Source organism: Vidua chalybeata, chromosome 9, assembly GCF_026979565.1.
Source record: "Vidua chalybeata isolate OUT-0048 chromosome 9, bVidCha1 merged haplotype, whole genome shotgun sequence".
In the NCBI taxonomy this organism is placed as follows: domain Eukaryota; kingdom Metazoa; phylum Chordata; class Aves; order Passeriformes; family Viduidae; genus Vidua; species Vidua chalybeata.
Genome location: NC_071538.1, coordinates 5212485 through 5230242, shown reverse-complemented (window position 1 = coordinate 5230242; position 17758 = coordinate 5212485). Strand labels below are relative to the sequence as shown.

General features: G+C 53.1%; 1 protein-coding gene across 3 annotated transcripts in view; it reads right to left on the bottom strand.

The window, feature by feature from the left end:
• The window catches only part of NEGR1 (neuronal growth regulator 1), a 183350-nt gene that overhangs the window by 31635 nt on the left and 133957 nt on the right, over positions 1–17758 (bottom strand). For 2 of the 3 annotated variants that reach the window (XM_053950113.1, XM_053950114.1), the window contains exon 6: positions 12700–12851. The exons of the other annotated variant lie outside the window; for it this stretch is intronic. In XM_053950113.1, coding sequence (XP_053806088.1) covers positions 12700–12851 — 152 coding nt within the window. The remainder of the gene's footprint in view (positions 1–12699; positions 12852–17758) is intronic. 3 annotated transcript variants of the gene reach the window in all.

The following is a 17758-nucleotide window of genomic DNA, read 5'->3' as shown; positions in this document are numbered from 1 at the left end:
GACAAGTCCAGCTGCAGAGGTGACAGCGGCTCACACAGCCCCACACGGGGTTAGAAAGGGTCTCAAAGCCACCCAGTGCCCCCCCTGCCCTGGCAGGGACACCTCCCACTGCCCCAGGAGCTCCCAGCCCCAGTGTCCAGCCTGGCCCTGGGCATTCCAGGGATCCAGGGGCAGCCCCAGCTGCTCTGGGAATTCACCCTGTGCCAGGGGCTGCCCACCCTGCCAGGGAACAATTCTGTCAAAAGGGGGGAAAGTGATACCTTGGGGTTTGAGTTGTTCCGTTCTGCTTTGGTGTGCAGCTTTCAGTTTTATATTAAATGTTACTGGGATCTTTTCACAGGGTGAGGGAGACAAAACAATCCTGTTCCAGCTGGAGCCTCAAGGACAATCCCTTCAAACTTCAGGCCCAAAGCACAAACAACGTAAAAAGGGAGGGCGGGCAAGCGAGCAAGGAGGATGGAATTTCATCATTTGAAGCTATTAACTGGACAGTTGGCTCCTCTATGCAAATGGACTAAAACTTATACAAGTGTCAGATCTCGTGACCAAGCCCTCTTTTGCTCCTATCTTGGAGCCTGGGCAGAGCCAGGACTGGCTTCACAAATATGCACTTTATTCCTCTTAGCTCCACCTGGCCTCTGCTCCAGCTCCTCCAGGCATCACTTCCCAATGTCCCATCCAGCCCTGCCCTCTGGCAGCGGCAACTCGTCACCGCGTTTCCCAGAAAACCAGAAGGAGGAACGTGAGGAATCTGCCAGGGTTACAGGGGAGCAGCAGCTCGGACATGGGGGCTGACTGGGGAGGGTTCCCATGGATTCAACCCAGACTCCCAGGGTTCGGGGTCCACTTGTGGCCCAAGGGATGGTCTTGTGGGACCGGGCTTGTGCCTTGGATTCCCAGCAGCTCTCTCTCATGATCCATGGATTCCAGCCCCTGTCCCTCATGATCCATGGATTCCAGCCCTTGTCCCTCATGCTCCATGGATTCCAGCCCCTGTCCCTCATGCTCCATGGATTCCAGCCCCTGTCCCTCATCCATGGATTCCAGCCCCTCTCCCTCATGCTCCATGGATTCCAGCAGCTCCCCCTCATGATCCATGGATTCCAGCAGCTCCCCCTCATGATCCATGGATTCCAGCCCCTGTCCCTCATGCTCCATGGATTCCCAGCAGCTCCCCCTCATGCTCCATGGATTCCAGCCCCTCTCCCTCATGCTCCATGGATTCCAGCAGCTCCCCCTCATGATCCATGGATTCCAGCCCCTGTCCCTCATGCTCCATGGATTCCCAGCAGCTCCCCCTCATGCTCCATGGATTCCAGCCCCTCTCCCTCATGCTCCATGGATTCCAGCAGCTCCCCCTCATGATCCATGGATTCCAGCCCCTGTCCCTCATGCTCCATGGATTCCCAGCAGCTCCCCCTCATGCTCCATGGATTCCAGCCCCTGTCCCTCATGCTCCATGGATTCCAGCCCCTGTCCCTCATGCTCCATGGATTCCAGCCCCTGTCCCTCATGCTCCATGGATTCCAGCCCCTGTCCCTCATGCTCCATGGATTCCCAGCAGCTCCCCCTCATGATCCATGGATTCCCAGCCCCTGTCCCTCATGCTCCATGGATTCCCAGCAGCTCCCCCTCATGATCCATGGATTCCCAGCCCCTGTCCCTCATGCTCCATGGATTCCAGCCCCTGTCCATCATGATCCATGGATTCCAGCCCCTGTCCCTCATGCTCCATGGATTCCCAGCCCCTGTCCCTCATGCTCCATGGATTCCCAGCAGCTCCCCCTCATGCTCCATGGATTCCCAGCCCCTGTCCCTCATGCCCCATGGATTCCCAGCCCCTGTCCCTCATGCCCCATGGATTCCCAGCCCCTGTCCCTCATGCTCCATGGATTCCCAGCAGCTCAGAGCAAGCCCCAGCCCCACAGTCCCCACACGGGCCGAACACGTGCCCAGAACTGGAAACTCTTCAAGTGCTCTGCTATTTGCTTTCACTGGCACAGCAATTTGTGAATAACTTATTTAGTAATTACTGTGTAATTATAGCTCTGCTGATCCCTGACGAGCCGAAATCCACAGACAATGCCTATCAAATGAATCATTACAATCTCTATAAATTACACAGGAGATGTGCCCATGTCATGATGAGATTCATGAAATGGCTACAATTTCTGTGAAAGGACATTAATTAAGATGGAGTTAAAGAAGAAGCAGATTATCCTGCCCCTGCGCCCAGCCCTGGAGGCACCTCTGGGTGCTGTGCCCAGCTCTGGCTCCTCAGCACAGCAGGGCCAGGAGCTCCTGGAGCTGAGCAAGGGCCTGGAGCATCTCGGTGCCCAGGAAAGGCTGAGGGAGCTGGGGCTGCTCAGCCTGGAGAGGAGCCCCAGTGAGAGGGGCCTCAGCCCTGGCTGTCCCTGGGTGTCCCTGGGCGTTCCTGTCTGTCCCTGGGTGTCTCTCTGTCTCTGTCTGTCCCTGGGTGTCCCTGTCTGTCCCTGTCTGTCCCTGGGTGTTCCTGTCTGTCCCTGGCTGTCCCTGGGTGTCTCTCTGTCCCTGTCTGTCCCTGGGTGTCCCTGGGTGTCCCTGGGTGTCCCTGGGTGTTCCTGTCTGTCCCTGGGTGTCCCTGGGTGTCTCTCTGTCCCTGTCTGTTCCTGTCTGTCCCTGGGTGTCCCTGGGTGTTCCTGTCTGTCCCTGGGTGTCTCTCTGTCCCTGTCTGTCCCTGTCTGTCCCTGGCTGTCCCTGTCTGTCCCAGTCTGTCCCTGGGTGTCCCTGTCTGTCCCTGGCTGTCCCTGTCTGTCCCTGTCTGTCCCTGTCTGTCCCTGGGTGTCTCTCTGTCCCTGTCTGTCCCTGGGTGTCCCTGTCTGTCCCTGTCTGTCCCTGTCTGTCCCTGGGTGTCTCTCTGTCCCTGTCTGTCCCTGGGTGTCCCTGGGTGTCCCTGTCTGTCCCTGGGTGTCCCTGGGTGTCCCTGTCTGTCCCTGTCTGTCCCTGGGTGTCCCTGTCTGTCCCTGTCTGTCCCTGGGTGTCTCTCTGTCTCTGTCTGTCCCTGTCTGTCCCTGTCTGTCCCTGGGTGTCCCTGTCTGTCCCTGGGTGTCCCTGGGTGTCCCTGTCTGTCCCTGGGTGTCCCTGTCTGTCCCTGTCTGTCCCTGTCTGTCCCTGGGTGTTCCTGTCTGTCCCTGGGTGTCTCTCTGTCCCTGTCTGTCCCTGTCTGTCCCTGTCTGTCCCTGGGTGTCCCTGTCTGTCCCTGTCTGTCCCTGGGTGTCCCTGTCTGTCCCTGGGTGTCCCTGGGTGTTCCTGTCTGTCCCTGGGTGTCTCTCTGTCCCTGTCTGTCCCTGGGTGTCCCTGTCTGTCCCTGTCTGTCCCTGTCTGTCCCTGGGTGTCAGAGCAGGCCCAGGCTCTGCTCCAGGCCCAGCGATGGTCCCAGAGCCACGGGCAGGGGCTGAGCCCAGCAATTCCCCTGCACAGGAGGCAGAACTGCTGCCCTGGGCAGTGCCCGGCCCTGAGCAGATGGTGCAGAGAGGCTGTGGCCTCTCCTCTCTGGGGATATTCCAGAACCATTGGGACACAAGCCCGTGCTCTGGGATGTCCCTGCTGGAGCAGGGAGGTGGCTCCAGAGGAGCCCCCGTGGTCCCTTCAGCCTGACCCAGCCTGGGATTCAAGGATGAATCTGAAATTTGCAGTAGGGCCAGGAGTGCTGCAGGGCAGGGAGACAAGAGAGGGGCACAGCCGTGAGCCCCGACGTGGATTCCCGCAGGGAAGCACAGCCGCCTCCTTTGGTACAGCTGTGCCCTGGAAAACAGAGCGGGGAGGAGCAGCACCTGCCCCGGGACCAGGCTGGTGACACCCCCGGAGCAGGGCAGTGCTCCTGCAGAAGTACTTTCAAAAGCACTTTTTGGAACCAGACATCCTTCATACAACGTCCTGCTCCGCTACCGGCAGGAGCTGGTTTTTTCAACTCTGCACTTGATTAAGATGAATAAATTGAATTACCTTGATGGAGAAGCTGAAAAAATGCACAGAACTACCTCTGGCTGTAAAATTACATTAAAAAAAAAAAAAAACAAAAAAAACCCAAACCTAACAAAACCCGCATTTTTGTGGTTTGATTTTTATCCACATTTTTCTCCTTTGATTCAGCTAAGGCACAGCTCGATCCTGACTCTGATTTCCCATTCCTGCAGGCATTTCCTCACGTACTTGCAGCACCCTGGACAGCTCAGCACCAGCCTCAGACACCGGGCTGGCGGAAGATGGACAATTTATGGACTAAATTAAACCTGCTACATCGTCATAGGGTGCAGCCACTCCATGAGATCTGCTCCTTTCTTCCTCACATCCCCAGCAATTTAAAATTTCTCTTCTTTCCCTTGGAATGTAATTTTAAGTGAATAAATTAACAGAATTTAAATGATTCAGCTCTCATGCTTGTGTTTTATTTTTGAATAAAGTCAGTAAATCTAAATATTGCCAAGCCTAAAAAATCTGAATATCAGGGCAATTTAAAGAAATGGTCTCTAAAGGAACAGCTCCTTCCCCCACAGTAAAATTCAGGTTATTTCTCTAGGTGTTTCATGGCAGGACATTTAAAAGTCAAGAAACCAGCTTTGTTACTTTAGATATGTGGGGGAAAAAAGGAAGTTTCTGAAAAATTCATTACAGGCCCTTTTCAGTGAATAGTTCTGATATCACAAATCAAAGCCTCTGATGCCAGCGCGTTCCACCCGAGGCTTGGAAGAGCCCTGAGAAGAGAAAGCTTTTATGCTCAATTTATTATTATAAATCCAGTCCAAATCTCCACACGTAAACCTGGAGGAGGAATTAAGGGTAGCAGTAATTGAGCTCTTGATTTTCGAGGCTTGTTGAGGCACCTCAGCATTTTGTTACCTCTGTGGTTCAGCACTGAGGTTAATTAGTGCTTCTGGTGTGGGCTCACTGAAAACCTCTTGTTTCTAAATCTCTGCAGTTATTTATAGCTTTCTTGCAGCCAGAAAAAAAAGGATTATTTTTCCCCTTCCCCTTTTCCTTCAGCTCAGCGAGTGCCCAGACACTCGGGAGCTCACAGCAGCTCCCAGGAAAATGCAGCAAAGCTGTGGAAACACCATCTCTCTGTATTTTCTGGCAATCCCTAAATTACAAACACTCGACTCGGCAGAAGCACACAAACTTTACAGGTAAATGTTTGGATTTAAGCAAATGCTTCTGTCAATTAACCCAGAATTTGTCTGGGAAATTATTTCAGTTTTGGCATTTTCCAACCGGTTAGATTATTTGCTTAAATACCAAAGTCTTGGGTTTGAAATCTATTTTCTGATCTCTCTGAAAACTCAGCATATCCTTGATCAATATCTAATTCCTTTGTAAAGCCCCCTGAGCTTTGCTCAACAACTCGATATGAAAATAAGTTCTGCACTTAATAACCTTCTAATGAAGAAGTGCTTTGCATTTGGTTTAGAATTGGCCACTGATCAGTTAAGTGACTCTCTCCTGGGCCTGTGTTATGAGAAAACTTCCTAATGCACCTTTGCCAATATGCCAATAACCCACTTTTCCTGCCCAGGAGAGACAGTAATTGTCTTCAGTCCCTTCACCCGGGGATTCTTTCATCCTCTGTTTCCTGTCTCCCCTTTCTGAGCCTCCTCCCTCCCTCCCTCCCTTCCCCCCAAGTTTTGAGGCCAGGCTGAAGTTTGTGTTCCAGACTGAGCTGTAAAATAAAACTATATCATTATTTATAGTGCTATTTATAGCACTTCTTGTCTCCATCCCATTTGTTACACAATGTATTCTTTGGATTTTCAATTTTTTTTTTTTAATTTACTTTGAGGTTTTTGTACTCTGAGAAGAAACTCGAGGTACAGGGAGCTCTGCCCACGGGTGGCACAGGCAGGGAATTAAATTCCATGGAATGTTTTAATCATTGTTTGGACACAATCAGGGACAGGGGGGGTTGTGGGGTGTCTGCAGGGCCAGGAGCTGGGTCAGTGATCGCTGTGGGTCCCTCCCCACGCAGGATATTCCAGGATTTTATGGTAATTAACTGATACCTAAGATGAAGATTTGCCCACGCTTCAACCCCTCCGATTTAACCAGGTGGGCAAGAAGAGGAGTCTGAACCCCGTGGGTAACTGCAAAATTTGTGCATATAAACACAAATGGAACAAAGCAGAGCACTGGGGCAACTGCAGCAAGAACCCACAGCAAAGACCCCGGGGCTTTTGTTTGATTTCTGTTTGATTTTTCCCTGATCCACTCTCAGGCCTTTACATTTCTGCTAAATGTCAAGGAGAAACTTGTGTTCCTGGCCTTGCTCAAACGGGTTATTTCTGCCTCATCCCATCTCAGTCACTTATTGTCATATAATTCATAATAAAGCTCAAGCTGGAAAATGGATTTAGAGAAAATTCCTTCATAACTCTCAGTAATTGTTACCTGGAGCAGCAGTTGGCATCCATATGGAAGGAGCTCAAACCCAACATTTAACAGAATTATTATGACTCACACAAATGGGGGATTTGGCCATTTATCTAATTCTCTGCACTGTATGAATCCGAGGTGCCGAGTTCCCAGCAATGTGATCTGGAAGGGCCCCCCCAGCCCTGCCAGGGGAGGGGGGCTCTGGCTCAGCTGAGCTGCTGTCCCAGGGGCGAGGGCAGGACAGGGCAGGAAGGTTTTCCCTGGCTGGGAATCCCCCTGGGGCTGGCTGGGAGCTCTCAGAGCTCTTTTCCTTTGGGAGCAGCAGCGCTCCACCAGCGCCCCGGCTCTCTGAGGAGGCTCTCTGTGCATTTACAGCCCTGCTGCTCTGAATTCTGCCCCGGCCCTGAGCAGCTGGGACTTGCTGGACTCCAGGAGCATTTCCCTGTGGAATGGGCGCCCTCAGGAAAGCGGGGCACAGAGAAGAAATCTCCACAAGCATCCATCTGAAGGGCACTGAGGGCAGGTGCAGCAGGGGCAGCGGGACTCGGAACACTCCCGGGGACAAGGTGGAAGCTGCAGGGGCCAGAGAGACCAAGTGATCAGCCACGGTCACCAAGAAGCGCCCAGAAGATCTGGGAGCAGAAAGAAAAAAAAAACCCCAAGCTGTGGTTTTGTGCTCAGTCCTGCCCTGAGCTGCAGGAGCTGGGTCCGTGTCCAGGATGGGCCCTTCCCAGGCTGGAGCAGAACCTCTCTCCTGGAGCAGCCAGTGCTGTGTGCCCAACGGGCTGGATCCAAACATTACTGAATCCATAACTGTCCTCTGACTGCCTGCTGCAGCCTTTCAGCAGGCTCCTAATGAGAGCAGGAATTTTCATTTAAGCTTATAAATAAATAAATATATATATATACACCTACAGACACTTCTTCTATTATATTTTCTGATGCAGACCAGCCCGCCTGGCTGAGACAGAGTTATGCAAATTGAAATTTGATTTGCTTTCCAGGCTGGTATTTGAGAGATAAAATAGCAAAATCTTGCTTAGGTAATTGGACAACAGCAAAAACTGTGGACACAAAGGGAATTTCCCTGGAGAGTGCACTTCTCTCCAGAAATGTCAGATTTGGTGGGCCAGGCAAAGCTGTGGAGCTAAACCTGAGCAGAAAACTGACACAGACCCAAAGGTGTTGTTGGACATGAAATGAGCATGCAGAAGTCTGGTAAGTTTAAAAGAGAAAAAGAGTAAATTTTTTTTTTTGACTTTGTAATATATAGAGTTCTAAAAGTGACAGTGGATTGGAGGATGAAATTGTTACTTTTCTAACGACACTGGTTAAACTAACAGTCTATTAATTTTTTCTTCTTACAAAGAAGAATGCAAAACAATTATTATTTACATGAACAGTGTGTGAGAACTCCAGTAGAAACATGTAAACATTATCAGAAGGTTAAAGAAGTTGTATGAGAACTTTAAATTTTTTAAAATAATTATAAAAGAAAACTTAACACTTTTAAAAATCAGGGTAACACAAAGGCACTGGGATGTGATTTCTCAGTCAATAAAATGGAACTGCTGAGTGTAAGGACGAGCTTTGTGAACAGGGCATGCCAGTTAATTAATGAGGTCTGGGTAAACTCCTGATGAGCCTGCCACGCCTGTCGTACTACGACACAAAATAACTTCCACACACACGTAGATGTGAAAGAGGAAAAAAGAGGAAGTTCATTTCTAACTCAGCAATATATAGAATTCTAAAAGTGACAGTGGATTGGAGGGTGAAATTGCTACTTCTGTAACTACACTGGTCAAACTAACAGTCTGTTAATTTTCTCCTCTCACAAAAAGAATGCAAAACAATCATTATTTACACGAACAGTGCGTGAGAACTCCAGTAGAAACACGTAAACATTATCAGAAGGTATAGAAAACCTTCAGAAGAACTTTAGGACTTTTAAAAGAACAGGGCGACACACGCCCAGGGATCCAGGGGACAGATGCCCGGGAGGTGCGGGGCCAGGGCTGGCACAGGAGCCCACCCTGCTGCAGCGGGGACACTCCGGGCAGGGCCACCTCGGGGCACTGCCCTGCCCTGTGCCCGCAGCCCGGCCCTCCTGCTCCTGCCAAACCCTGCTCCTCTCCCTTCCTGCCCCAGGGCTGCACAGCCTGCAGCAGCCTGGGCAGAACCCAAAGGAGAGGTAGCAAAGGCAGCAAGGACAGGGCCGCAAGGTGCCCACGGTGTGGAGGCTCGCTCTGGGTCACCGGCAGCGAGTCCAGCGCCTGCCAGGAGCGGGGAGCAGCAGCTGGGCTGGGCCCTCAGTTCCCTCCCTTCTCTCAGGATCATTCAGCCTGGAAAAGCCCTCTGAGACCTCAGCCCGTGGCTGAGGAGACCTCTGGAGCGCCCTGAGGCGTGGTCCTGGTGGCCAGGCGCTGCGGGAATGCCCGTGGGGACGGTGCCTGGGCCGTGGGTCAGCAGAGGGGTCGCAGCAGGGCCCGGCCCCCTGTGCAGGGACCCTCGAGCCGGCACCGCTGGGAGGCTGCTGGTGCCTCTGGGGAGGCAGCGAGAGCGATTTACACCGAGCCCATGCACAGCTGGGGGAGAACAGCCACGGCATTTCCGTCTGCGGCGCGCGGCCGGCGCACCGGGAGCGTTAATACACGAGTTTAATCAGGGATCGCCGTGTCGGGGCCGGCGCGCGAGGCAGCCAGCACATGGAAATCGAGGGCACGGTCTGGTGCCTCCGCGGCGCTGGAGACAAGATTCCAAACGCGTGGCACTCACCAGGAGCGCGCAGTCAGAGGCCTGCTCAGAGAAGTCCTCGTGTGGTGAAATCAGCACAGAAAATGCCACCACGTCCCTCTCACAAGGCTCCTTCTCCTTCCAAATGTCACTCCTGACCCCTTGGGCAGCTTTGCACAATTATTTCCATTTTTCGTAGTTACCGGGGGTATATCCAAGGATTCTGTGTAAACCTGGACATCAGTAACACCTCTGGATCATAGAGCCAGCCATGAAAAAAGCAATTTCCCTGGCAGCTGTTAGGAAAGGGCAAGGGTGCTTCCTGTGGATTGCAAGGTTTTCTGAAGAAAGGTGCACCTTATCAGGGATCCCGTGCCTCAAATGCTTCCCCACGCCACAAAAACCAACACAGCTGGAGGATGCCGAGGACCCCCCCACGAATAATTAGCAAATTGCCATTGATTATCCGTTTTTTGGAACCACTGCTTCTCTGTGTGCTCCCCACCAGGCTCAGACTTCCTCTCCTCCAGCTGGATTTTTATTAATGGCTGGATCCTGGGCAGGGTCTCCAGGCAGGGACAGGACAAACTCCGTGTGCTCCGTGGGATGTTCACACCCCCAGGCTCTGATCTGCCAGCCTGTCCCCAGGGCAGAAGAGGTCTGGGTGACCTCGGGGGGTGTCCCCAGCTCACAGTGGGGATGTCCCCTGTCCTGGGTGAGCAGCCACAGCCCACAGGGTTCTCCTCATCCTCCTCACCCACGGGCACTGCCTGACCAGCTCCATGGAGCCACCGTGTCCTTGGCTCCCTCCATGTCCCAGCCACTCTCCCAGGGCCAGCCTGGACCCTGTCCTGACACTCCCTGACCCTGCTCTGTCAGCTCAGGGCTCCCTGAGGGATCACAGAGAGCCAGATGAAGGCTTCTCCCGTGGTAAAGGGAGCGATCCTTTTCCTTCTGTCCTGGGCTTTTGTCTACGTGGATGCAGATCCCAGTGATGGAGACTGGGCTCCGTCCTGTCCCCAGGCTCGGTCCCCAGCTGTGCACAGCTGCTCTGCCACTTGGGTACGTGATCTACACCATGTGCATTTGTCATTACATTATGTGCATTAGGAATATTATGTACATTAGGTGTGCTATGTTTGTTACATGGGGACGTGCAAAGAGAAACCCACAGGTTTCCCAACTCAACCTTTTTGTTAAAAAGCCCACCCTGAGAGCAGAGAGCAGCCAGTGGCCACTGAGTCCCCCGGGGTGCTGGCCAAGGAGCCCACAGTGGCCATGCAGGGGTCCTGTGCTCAGGGGTCACAGCACGGGGTCACACTGGGTCTGAGCTGCTCCCACTGGGGATTTGGGATCCCCCTCCCGTGTCCATGCACAGCCAAGGGGTTTCCCATGGGATGGAGGATCCCAAGCTCCCCCAGGTCACGGGACAGGGTCACACTGGGGGATTTGGGATCCCCCTCCCGTGTCCATGCACAGCCAAGGGGTTTCCCATGGGATGGAGGATCCCAAGCACCCCCAGGTCACAGGACAGGGTCACACTGGGGGATTTGGGATCCCCCTCCCATGTGTCTGCACAGCCAAGGGATTTCCCATGGGATGGAGGATCCCAAGCACCCCCAGGTCACAGGACAGGGTCGCACTGGGGTCTGATCTGCCCCTGTTGGGGATTTGGGATCTCCCTCCCATGTCCCTGCACGCCCCAGGGGTTTCCCATGGGATGGGGCTCCCGAATCGCTGCCGTTCCGAGGTCACCGCACCCCCGAGCCTGTGCCATGGCGGTGCAGCCACAGACTGCAGCACGCCCTGAAACAAGGCAGCAGTTCTATTTTAGCTCTCCTCGAGTAACAAACGGGGCTCAGCTGAACCCTGCATTTGGTGTCGGAGCGCTGCAGCCAGGCAGAGCTCGCAGCTCCCTCGCACATACCTGAACCAGCACATATGGCCCCTCTCACTGCCAACAAAATGAAATGCAAGAGCTTCACAGGAGGAGACGCCCGCTGAAGGATTAAGGAGTCCGCACTTAACGAGTTGCTACCCTGGGAATTATTGTTACTTGTTTGTTTGTTTTTAAGGAATAATGCTTCTAGATAATATTAATGTAAATTATAAACAATGGAAAAGCTTCACCAAATGATCCTCATTCCCAACCAAAATCCAGATCACCACCTTTAGGACAGCTCTCCTTGTTTGGAGAGCTGGATTAAAACAATCACAGTATAAAATAAGACAGCTGATCTTGGTCTTTGAGTCAAACCTCTGAGCCAACATCCCCCCATTTCCCTCCTGAGGTCAGGAGCAGACCCACATTTCCATATTTTCTCTCAGACCATTCTGCTTCCCACCTCCCCTTTCTTTCATGATGGAGAACATCTATTTTTATGATTTGTACCAATGCACTTGGTTCTTCTGTGACATTTTCAACCTCTGCCTCTCAAAGTGCTTTTCAAGGGTGGCTACAAGGCACCTCACAATTTAAGATGGAAAAAATCCTGGCAGCAGCTCAGAGACAGATTCTGCTCTGCTGTGTTCAAATGAAGCCAGACCTTCCTTCTACCTGCTCTGAATTGCAAATACACCAAATTCCAGCTCCTTCTGGCTTAATATTCCTTTGTTTTCACTCACATTTTCTGTTTAAAATAAGTGTAACGTCGTTCCTGCTTTGGTAATGACCCCTCAAATATTAAATAAATGGCAGCAAAGACTCCCTGTTATTTAGTGCCTGTTACATCTCTCCTGCAGGAATTTAGGAACTCCTGACAACACTCATCATATGGGGAGTACGTTCAGGAGGAAATTTCATGGAAGGAAGGCAACAATTGTGGGATTCAAGCAACTGAAACTCTGCATTTCCACGCAGTGAGGAATATCCGTACGTGTAGGATACAGCCGGAGTTTTGTCTCTCTTTTATCACCATCAGACCAGAGCAGCACCAGAGCTCCACCACTAACACCTTTGGATCCACCAGCAGACGGCTGGACACCCAACAGCACTGAAATGCTACCAAGCCACAGACAAAAATTCCTCCCCAGCAGCTCCTTGGGTCCCCTTTTGGGCAACCCCCTCGCCGAGCATCCAGCGCTTCACCTCTCACACTGCTCACTGCCTCCTCCCAGAGATTTCACTGCTCTGCACCAGCAAGTGACAGACCGAGCTGGGACACAGCTCTGGCACATCCCGGGACTGCAGCTCAGGCTGTTCCTGGCAATGTGCTGGAAAATCTCTGCCCTGGGCTGGCAGTGCCCCGTGGGCTGGGAGCTGTGGCTGCGCCCGTTGTGCCTCCGCGCCACCGCGGCAGCGTGGGGTCACTGCGATTTCTGGCACAGCCACAGCCCCTGATCCCCCCAAAACGCACCACAGAACCCAAAGTCAGAACCCAAACCCTTCCCCAGCACGGAACAGCCACCGCCGGGCGCAGAACCGCCGAGCCCCCGCCGGGCGCAGGGGCACCTCCAGGCGTTCAGGGGGAGCGAGCACACTGCTCCTCTTGGGCTGTGGAACCCACGGGGCTGGGAAGAACCAACCCTGAGCACGGGCCACACGTCCCCGTTACTTACGGTTGAGAGGCAGGCTGGCATTGGTCGTCCCTAGCTTGTTGGCAGCGACACAAGTATAGTTGCCAAAGTGCTCTTCTGTCACATTGGTAACAGTAAGAAGGGATCTTGTACTATAATTTTTAATAGTGATTCCTTGTTGACCATTGATCAGTCTAGAAAGCAAAAAGAAAATGTCTATAACTCATATACCACAACCAAGATTTTTTTTTTGTTTTGTTTTTTTTTTTTTTTTCTCTCCACAGCTCTCTTTTCTGTGCTGGTTTTACAGATAGCCCCGGGAGCACGGTGAGCTCTTTGCAAGCTGCCAGGGCCTGTGCTGAGCACAGTTCCTGGCACTGAGGAGAGGCCATGGGCAGCCCTGGGGCTGGGGGTGCTGAGGGGAACGCTGCTGCCTGCGTGTCCTGCAGCTGAGAGAAAAGCAACACCCACAGCCCTGCCCGCCTGCAGGAGCGGGGACAGAAACTTCTGGATGCAGAGCTCAGATTTTAAACTGGGCAAAGCCAGCTGGGAATTGAAATACCCTCCCTGGAGCAGAAAGGGGTCCTGGTAAGTCTTTCCAAGAGGGTTTTTTCAGCCCCTGGAGTTTGTTGTGCGCTTTCACAGCTCTGGCTGGTGGCAGGTGAGGATTAGGAGCCAGGACCGTGACCATGGTTTCATTTATGGGGCTCTACAGCTGCAAATGAGCCTTGCAATTAGGGACAAAATGCTCCAGCAGCACTGCTGATCCAGCCTGGGCAGGATCAGGTAATGAAGCACAGAAAAAAAGCCAAATCAGGACTCCTCTCAGCCAGCTTTGAGCTTCCCACCCCAAATTCATAGGAAAAATGCAGGTGTGTGGATACTGCTCCCAAAGCCATGTCAGGAGCATTGCTGGGCACCGGGATAAAGCAGGAGAACCAACTTTAATGATGTTGTCGTAGGCAAACCACGTCTGATCAAACAAGGAGACGAGAAGGGGAATCGTGTTATTAAAAACTCGCTACAGTTATTACTCATAATTCCTTCTATTTCCCATAAGGAGCAGAGTTTTGGATTAAGAATGCAATTTTTGTCTGCTATATTGAAGGATATCATCATATATCCCGGGAATTAGTGCCATCTCCCACCGTTCTGTCTGAAAACCTTGGCAGATGTGTCATTGCCTGCACTTGTGCAGGTTGTGGACTGAACCTTGCTCATTGCTACGGGGGTGCCTCTCTTCCCATCAGACCCCTGCAGGTGCTGCTCACGCAGGGATTTCTCCTCCCTGGGCAGGTTGTGGTGCTGTGAAGGACTCTGCTCTTCCAGCCCAGGGCTGGGGAGAGGACGTGCCACACCCCATGGGCATGAAAACGTAGAAAAAATGGGATTGCGGCGCCTGGCTTGGGGTGAACACTGCTCTTGGAAGATTCACCTTCTGTCCAGAAAGAGAAAACTTCTGTGCCAGGTGGAAATTTGTCCCTTCAGCCTCTGCACGTGGATGTTCTCCTCTAAACCTACCAGTGGCTGTCCCTCTGCTTCCTGCCTCTCCTGCAGAAAATTCCAAAAGAATTCTTCACTCCCAAACCTCCCTGCTGTGCTGCTCCCATGCACAGGTGCCCAGAGCAGCTGGGGCTGCCCCTGGATCCCAAGGCCAGGTTGGACACTGGGGCTGGAGCAGCCTGGGGCAGTGGGAGGTGTCCCTGCCATGGCAGGGGTGGCCCTGGGTGGGATTTAAGGTCCTCTCCAACCCAACCCAGTCTGGTCTGGGTAGCACCAGCTGTTTCCCAGCCAGCTCCACACCTTTGGCCCATAACCAAAGTCTGAGCTCCGCCATCTCCATTGCAGCTGTAAGGTTCACCTCCTTTTTTCCCCCAGAAAAAAATGGAGTGCTGGGATCTTTGCTGTGGCCATGCCCTGTCCCAGGTGACATCTGCCTGAAAACAACTGAGGGTCCCTGCCTGCTGTGACCTGCTGCCCCCCAGGCTGCCCCCCAGGCTGCCCAGGGGTGCCAGCTCGGGGCCCTCCCCTCTCTGCCCCCACATCCCCTTCCCCCGAGCCCTGCTGGGAAGGGGCTGGCACAGAGGGCTCAGGGCTGGAAGTCCTGGAGCAAACGGGGCTGGGCAGAGATGCAGATTGATGAGCACACAGTTCCCAGAGAACAGAGGTGCACACCGATGGGCACACAGTTCCCAGAGAACAGAGGTGCAGATTGATGGGCACACAGTTCCCAGAGAACAGAGATGCACACCGATGGGCACACAGTTCCCAGAGAACAGAGGTGCACACCGATGGGCACACAGTTCCCAGAGAACAGAGATGCACACCGATGGGCACACAGTTCCCAGAGAACAGAGGTGCACACCGATGGGCACACAGTTCCCAGAGAACAGAGATGCACACCGATGGGCACACAGTTCCCAGAGAACAGAGATGCACACCGATGGGCACACAGTTCCCAGAGAACAGAGGTGCAGATTGATGGGCACACAGTTCCCAGAGAACAGAGGTACAGATCAGTGAGCACACAGTTCCCAGAGAACAGAGGTGCAGATCAGTGAGCACACAGTTCCCAGAGAACAGAGATGCACACCGATGGGCACACAGTTCCCAGAGAACAGAGGTGCAGATCAGTGAGCACACAGTTCCCAGAGAACAGAGGTGCACACCGATGGGCACACAGTTCCCAGAGAACAGAGATGCACACCGATGGGCACACAGTTCCCAGAGAACAGAGATGCACACCGATGGGCACACAGTTCCCAGAGAACAGAGGTGCAGATTGATGGGCACACAGTTCCCAGAGAACAGAGGTACAGATCAGTGAGCACACAGTTCCCAGAGAACAGAGGTGCAGATCAGTGAGCACACAGTTCCCAGAGAACAGAGATGCACACCGATGGGCACACAGTTCCCAGAGAACAGAGGTGCAGATCAGTGAGCACACAGTTCCCAGAGAACAGAGGTGCACACCGATGGGCACACAGTTCCCAGAGAACAGAGGTGCACACAGCTCCCCGGGCAGGAGCTGGCCAGAGCTGCCCAGGGTTGTCCGTGTGCAGCTGGAGGAGCAGGAGCTTTTCCTGGGGAACTCGCTGCACCGTGTGCGGCTCTGCTGTGCTCAGCACTGAGCTCACATTTATCAGTTATTACATCATCGTTAATTATATCAATGTTTATTATATAATCATTTATTGCTGGGCCTCACCCAGTGACTGCTGGGCTGCAGCCGGGTTCTGGGTGTGTACAGCAGCACTGGGTGTGCACAGCAGAGTTCTGGGTGTGCACAGCAGTGCTCTGGGTGTGCACAGCAGTGCTCTGGGTGTGCACAGCAGAGTTCTGGGTGTGCACAACAGAGTTCTGGGTGTGCACAACAGGGCTCTGGGTGTGCACAGCAGAGTTCTGGGTGTGCACAGCAGAGTTCTGGGTGTGCACAGCAGGGCTCTGGGTGTGCACAACAGAGTTCTGGGTGTGCACAGCAGAGTTCTGGGTGTGCACAGCAGTGCTCTGGGTGTGCACAGCAGCACTGGGTGTGCACAGCAGAGTTCTGGGTGTGCACAGCAGAGTTCTGGGTGTGCACAGCAGTGCTCTGGGTGTGCACAGCAGGGCTCTGGGTGTGCACAGCAGAGTTCTGGGTGTGCACAGCAGAGTTCTGGGTGTGCACAGCAGTGCTCTGGGTGTGCACAGCAGGGCTCTGGGTGTGCACAGCAGAGTTCTGGGTGTGCACAGCAGTGCTCTGGGTGTGCACAGCAGTGCTCTGTGTGTGCACAGCAGAGTTCTGGGTGTGCACAGCAGGGTTCTGGGTGTGCACAGCAGCACTGTGTGGGTGTGCAAACAGCACTGTGGGTGTGCAAACAGCACTGTGGGTGTGTGCAGCCACCCTGCACGCTCCTTCCCCTGTGCCTCTCCCACAGGGAAGAGCGAGCTCCTCCTCGCTGCAGGGACGGCTCCCAGGCATGCCCAGCCCCGGGCCCTGCCCCTTCCATCCCAGAATACCTGCACCGTGTTATAACTGATGAAGCCACGATAATGAGCGTTGTCATTTCAAATGTAAGTCTTGTTTGCTTTGAGAGGGAAAAGGGAATTAATACTTTAATATTTCATTTAGGTGACTTTGGGGCTTCTTCCCTGTGGCTGTTTAACGTCTGAGCTGTAATTTCTGCAAGCCCAGAGCACAGCCTGAGAGCAGCCTGGGTTCAGAGCAGTGAAGCCATTCTGCTCCGCACAGGGAATCCCTGTGAACAATCTTCACAGGCACACCCGTTCCTGACACCCCATCCCTGGACGTGCCCCTGCATCCCTGGACAGGCCTTGGAGCAGCCTGGGGCAGTGGAAGGTGCATTGGAATGGGGTAAACTTTACGATCCCTTCCAACCCAACCATGTGATGTTTCTAGGACAATTTTGAGGTGTTTTTAGTAACCTCTCCCCCAGATTTTCTCTAGCACTCCCCATCCTGTGCAGTTCCTGAGCAGAACTCCTGGGAGGTCAGTGATTAGGCAGAATCACCCCCTCTCTCTCCTGTTGCCTCAAAGAGCAATAACTTTAAGTCAGTGCAGTCTGTTACTGCCTCTGTGTTTAGCTTTAATGGTTATTTTATGATGAGGTGATCCCTGGAGTCTGGGAATGGTGTGTTTGGATCTACATCAATCTCAGTAACAACGATGCAATTTCCACCCCCGAAAGCCTTGTTTCAGACACTGCACAGTTCTGATTGCAGGGCTAGCTCCCACTGCTAATTTATCGAACAATCCATCCAGATTTCTAAGAAACAGGAGTCCCAGCCCAAGAGCATCTGACAGGAATGGGATCCTCTCTATTGTGTTAGCTGAGAATCCAGCAGGGTGTGCCCTCCCAGGGAGTAAATTCAGCCGTGGAGCTCGGCTGCAAATTATCTGCAGGGCAATGGAGATGCTCCTGTGAGAGAGCTGAACCTTCTCAGCTCTGCACCAAAGCAGGGCCAGAGCTGGCCACGGCTCATCCTGTGCTAGCCAAGGTCCATCCTGAGCTGGCCAACACTCATCCTGAGCTGGCTGCCCATCATCCAGAGCCAGAGGGGAGACACTGGATCCAAAACCAGCCAAAAAAAAAAAAAAAAAAGA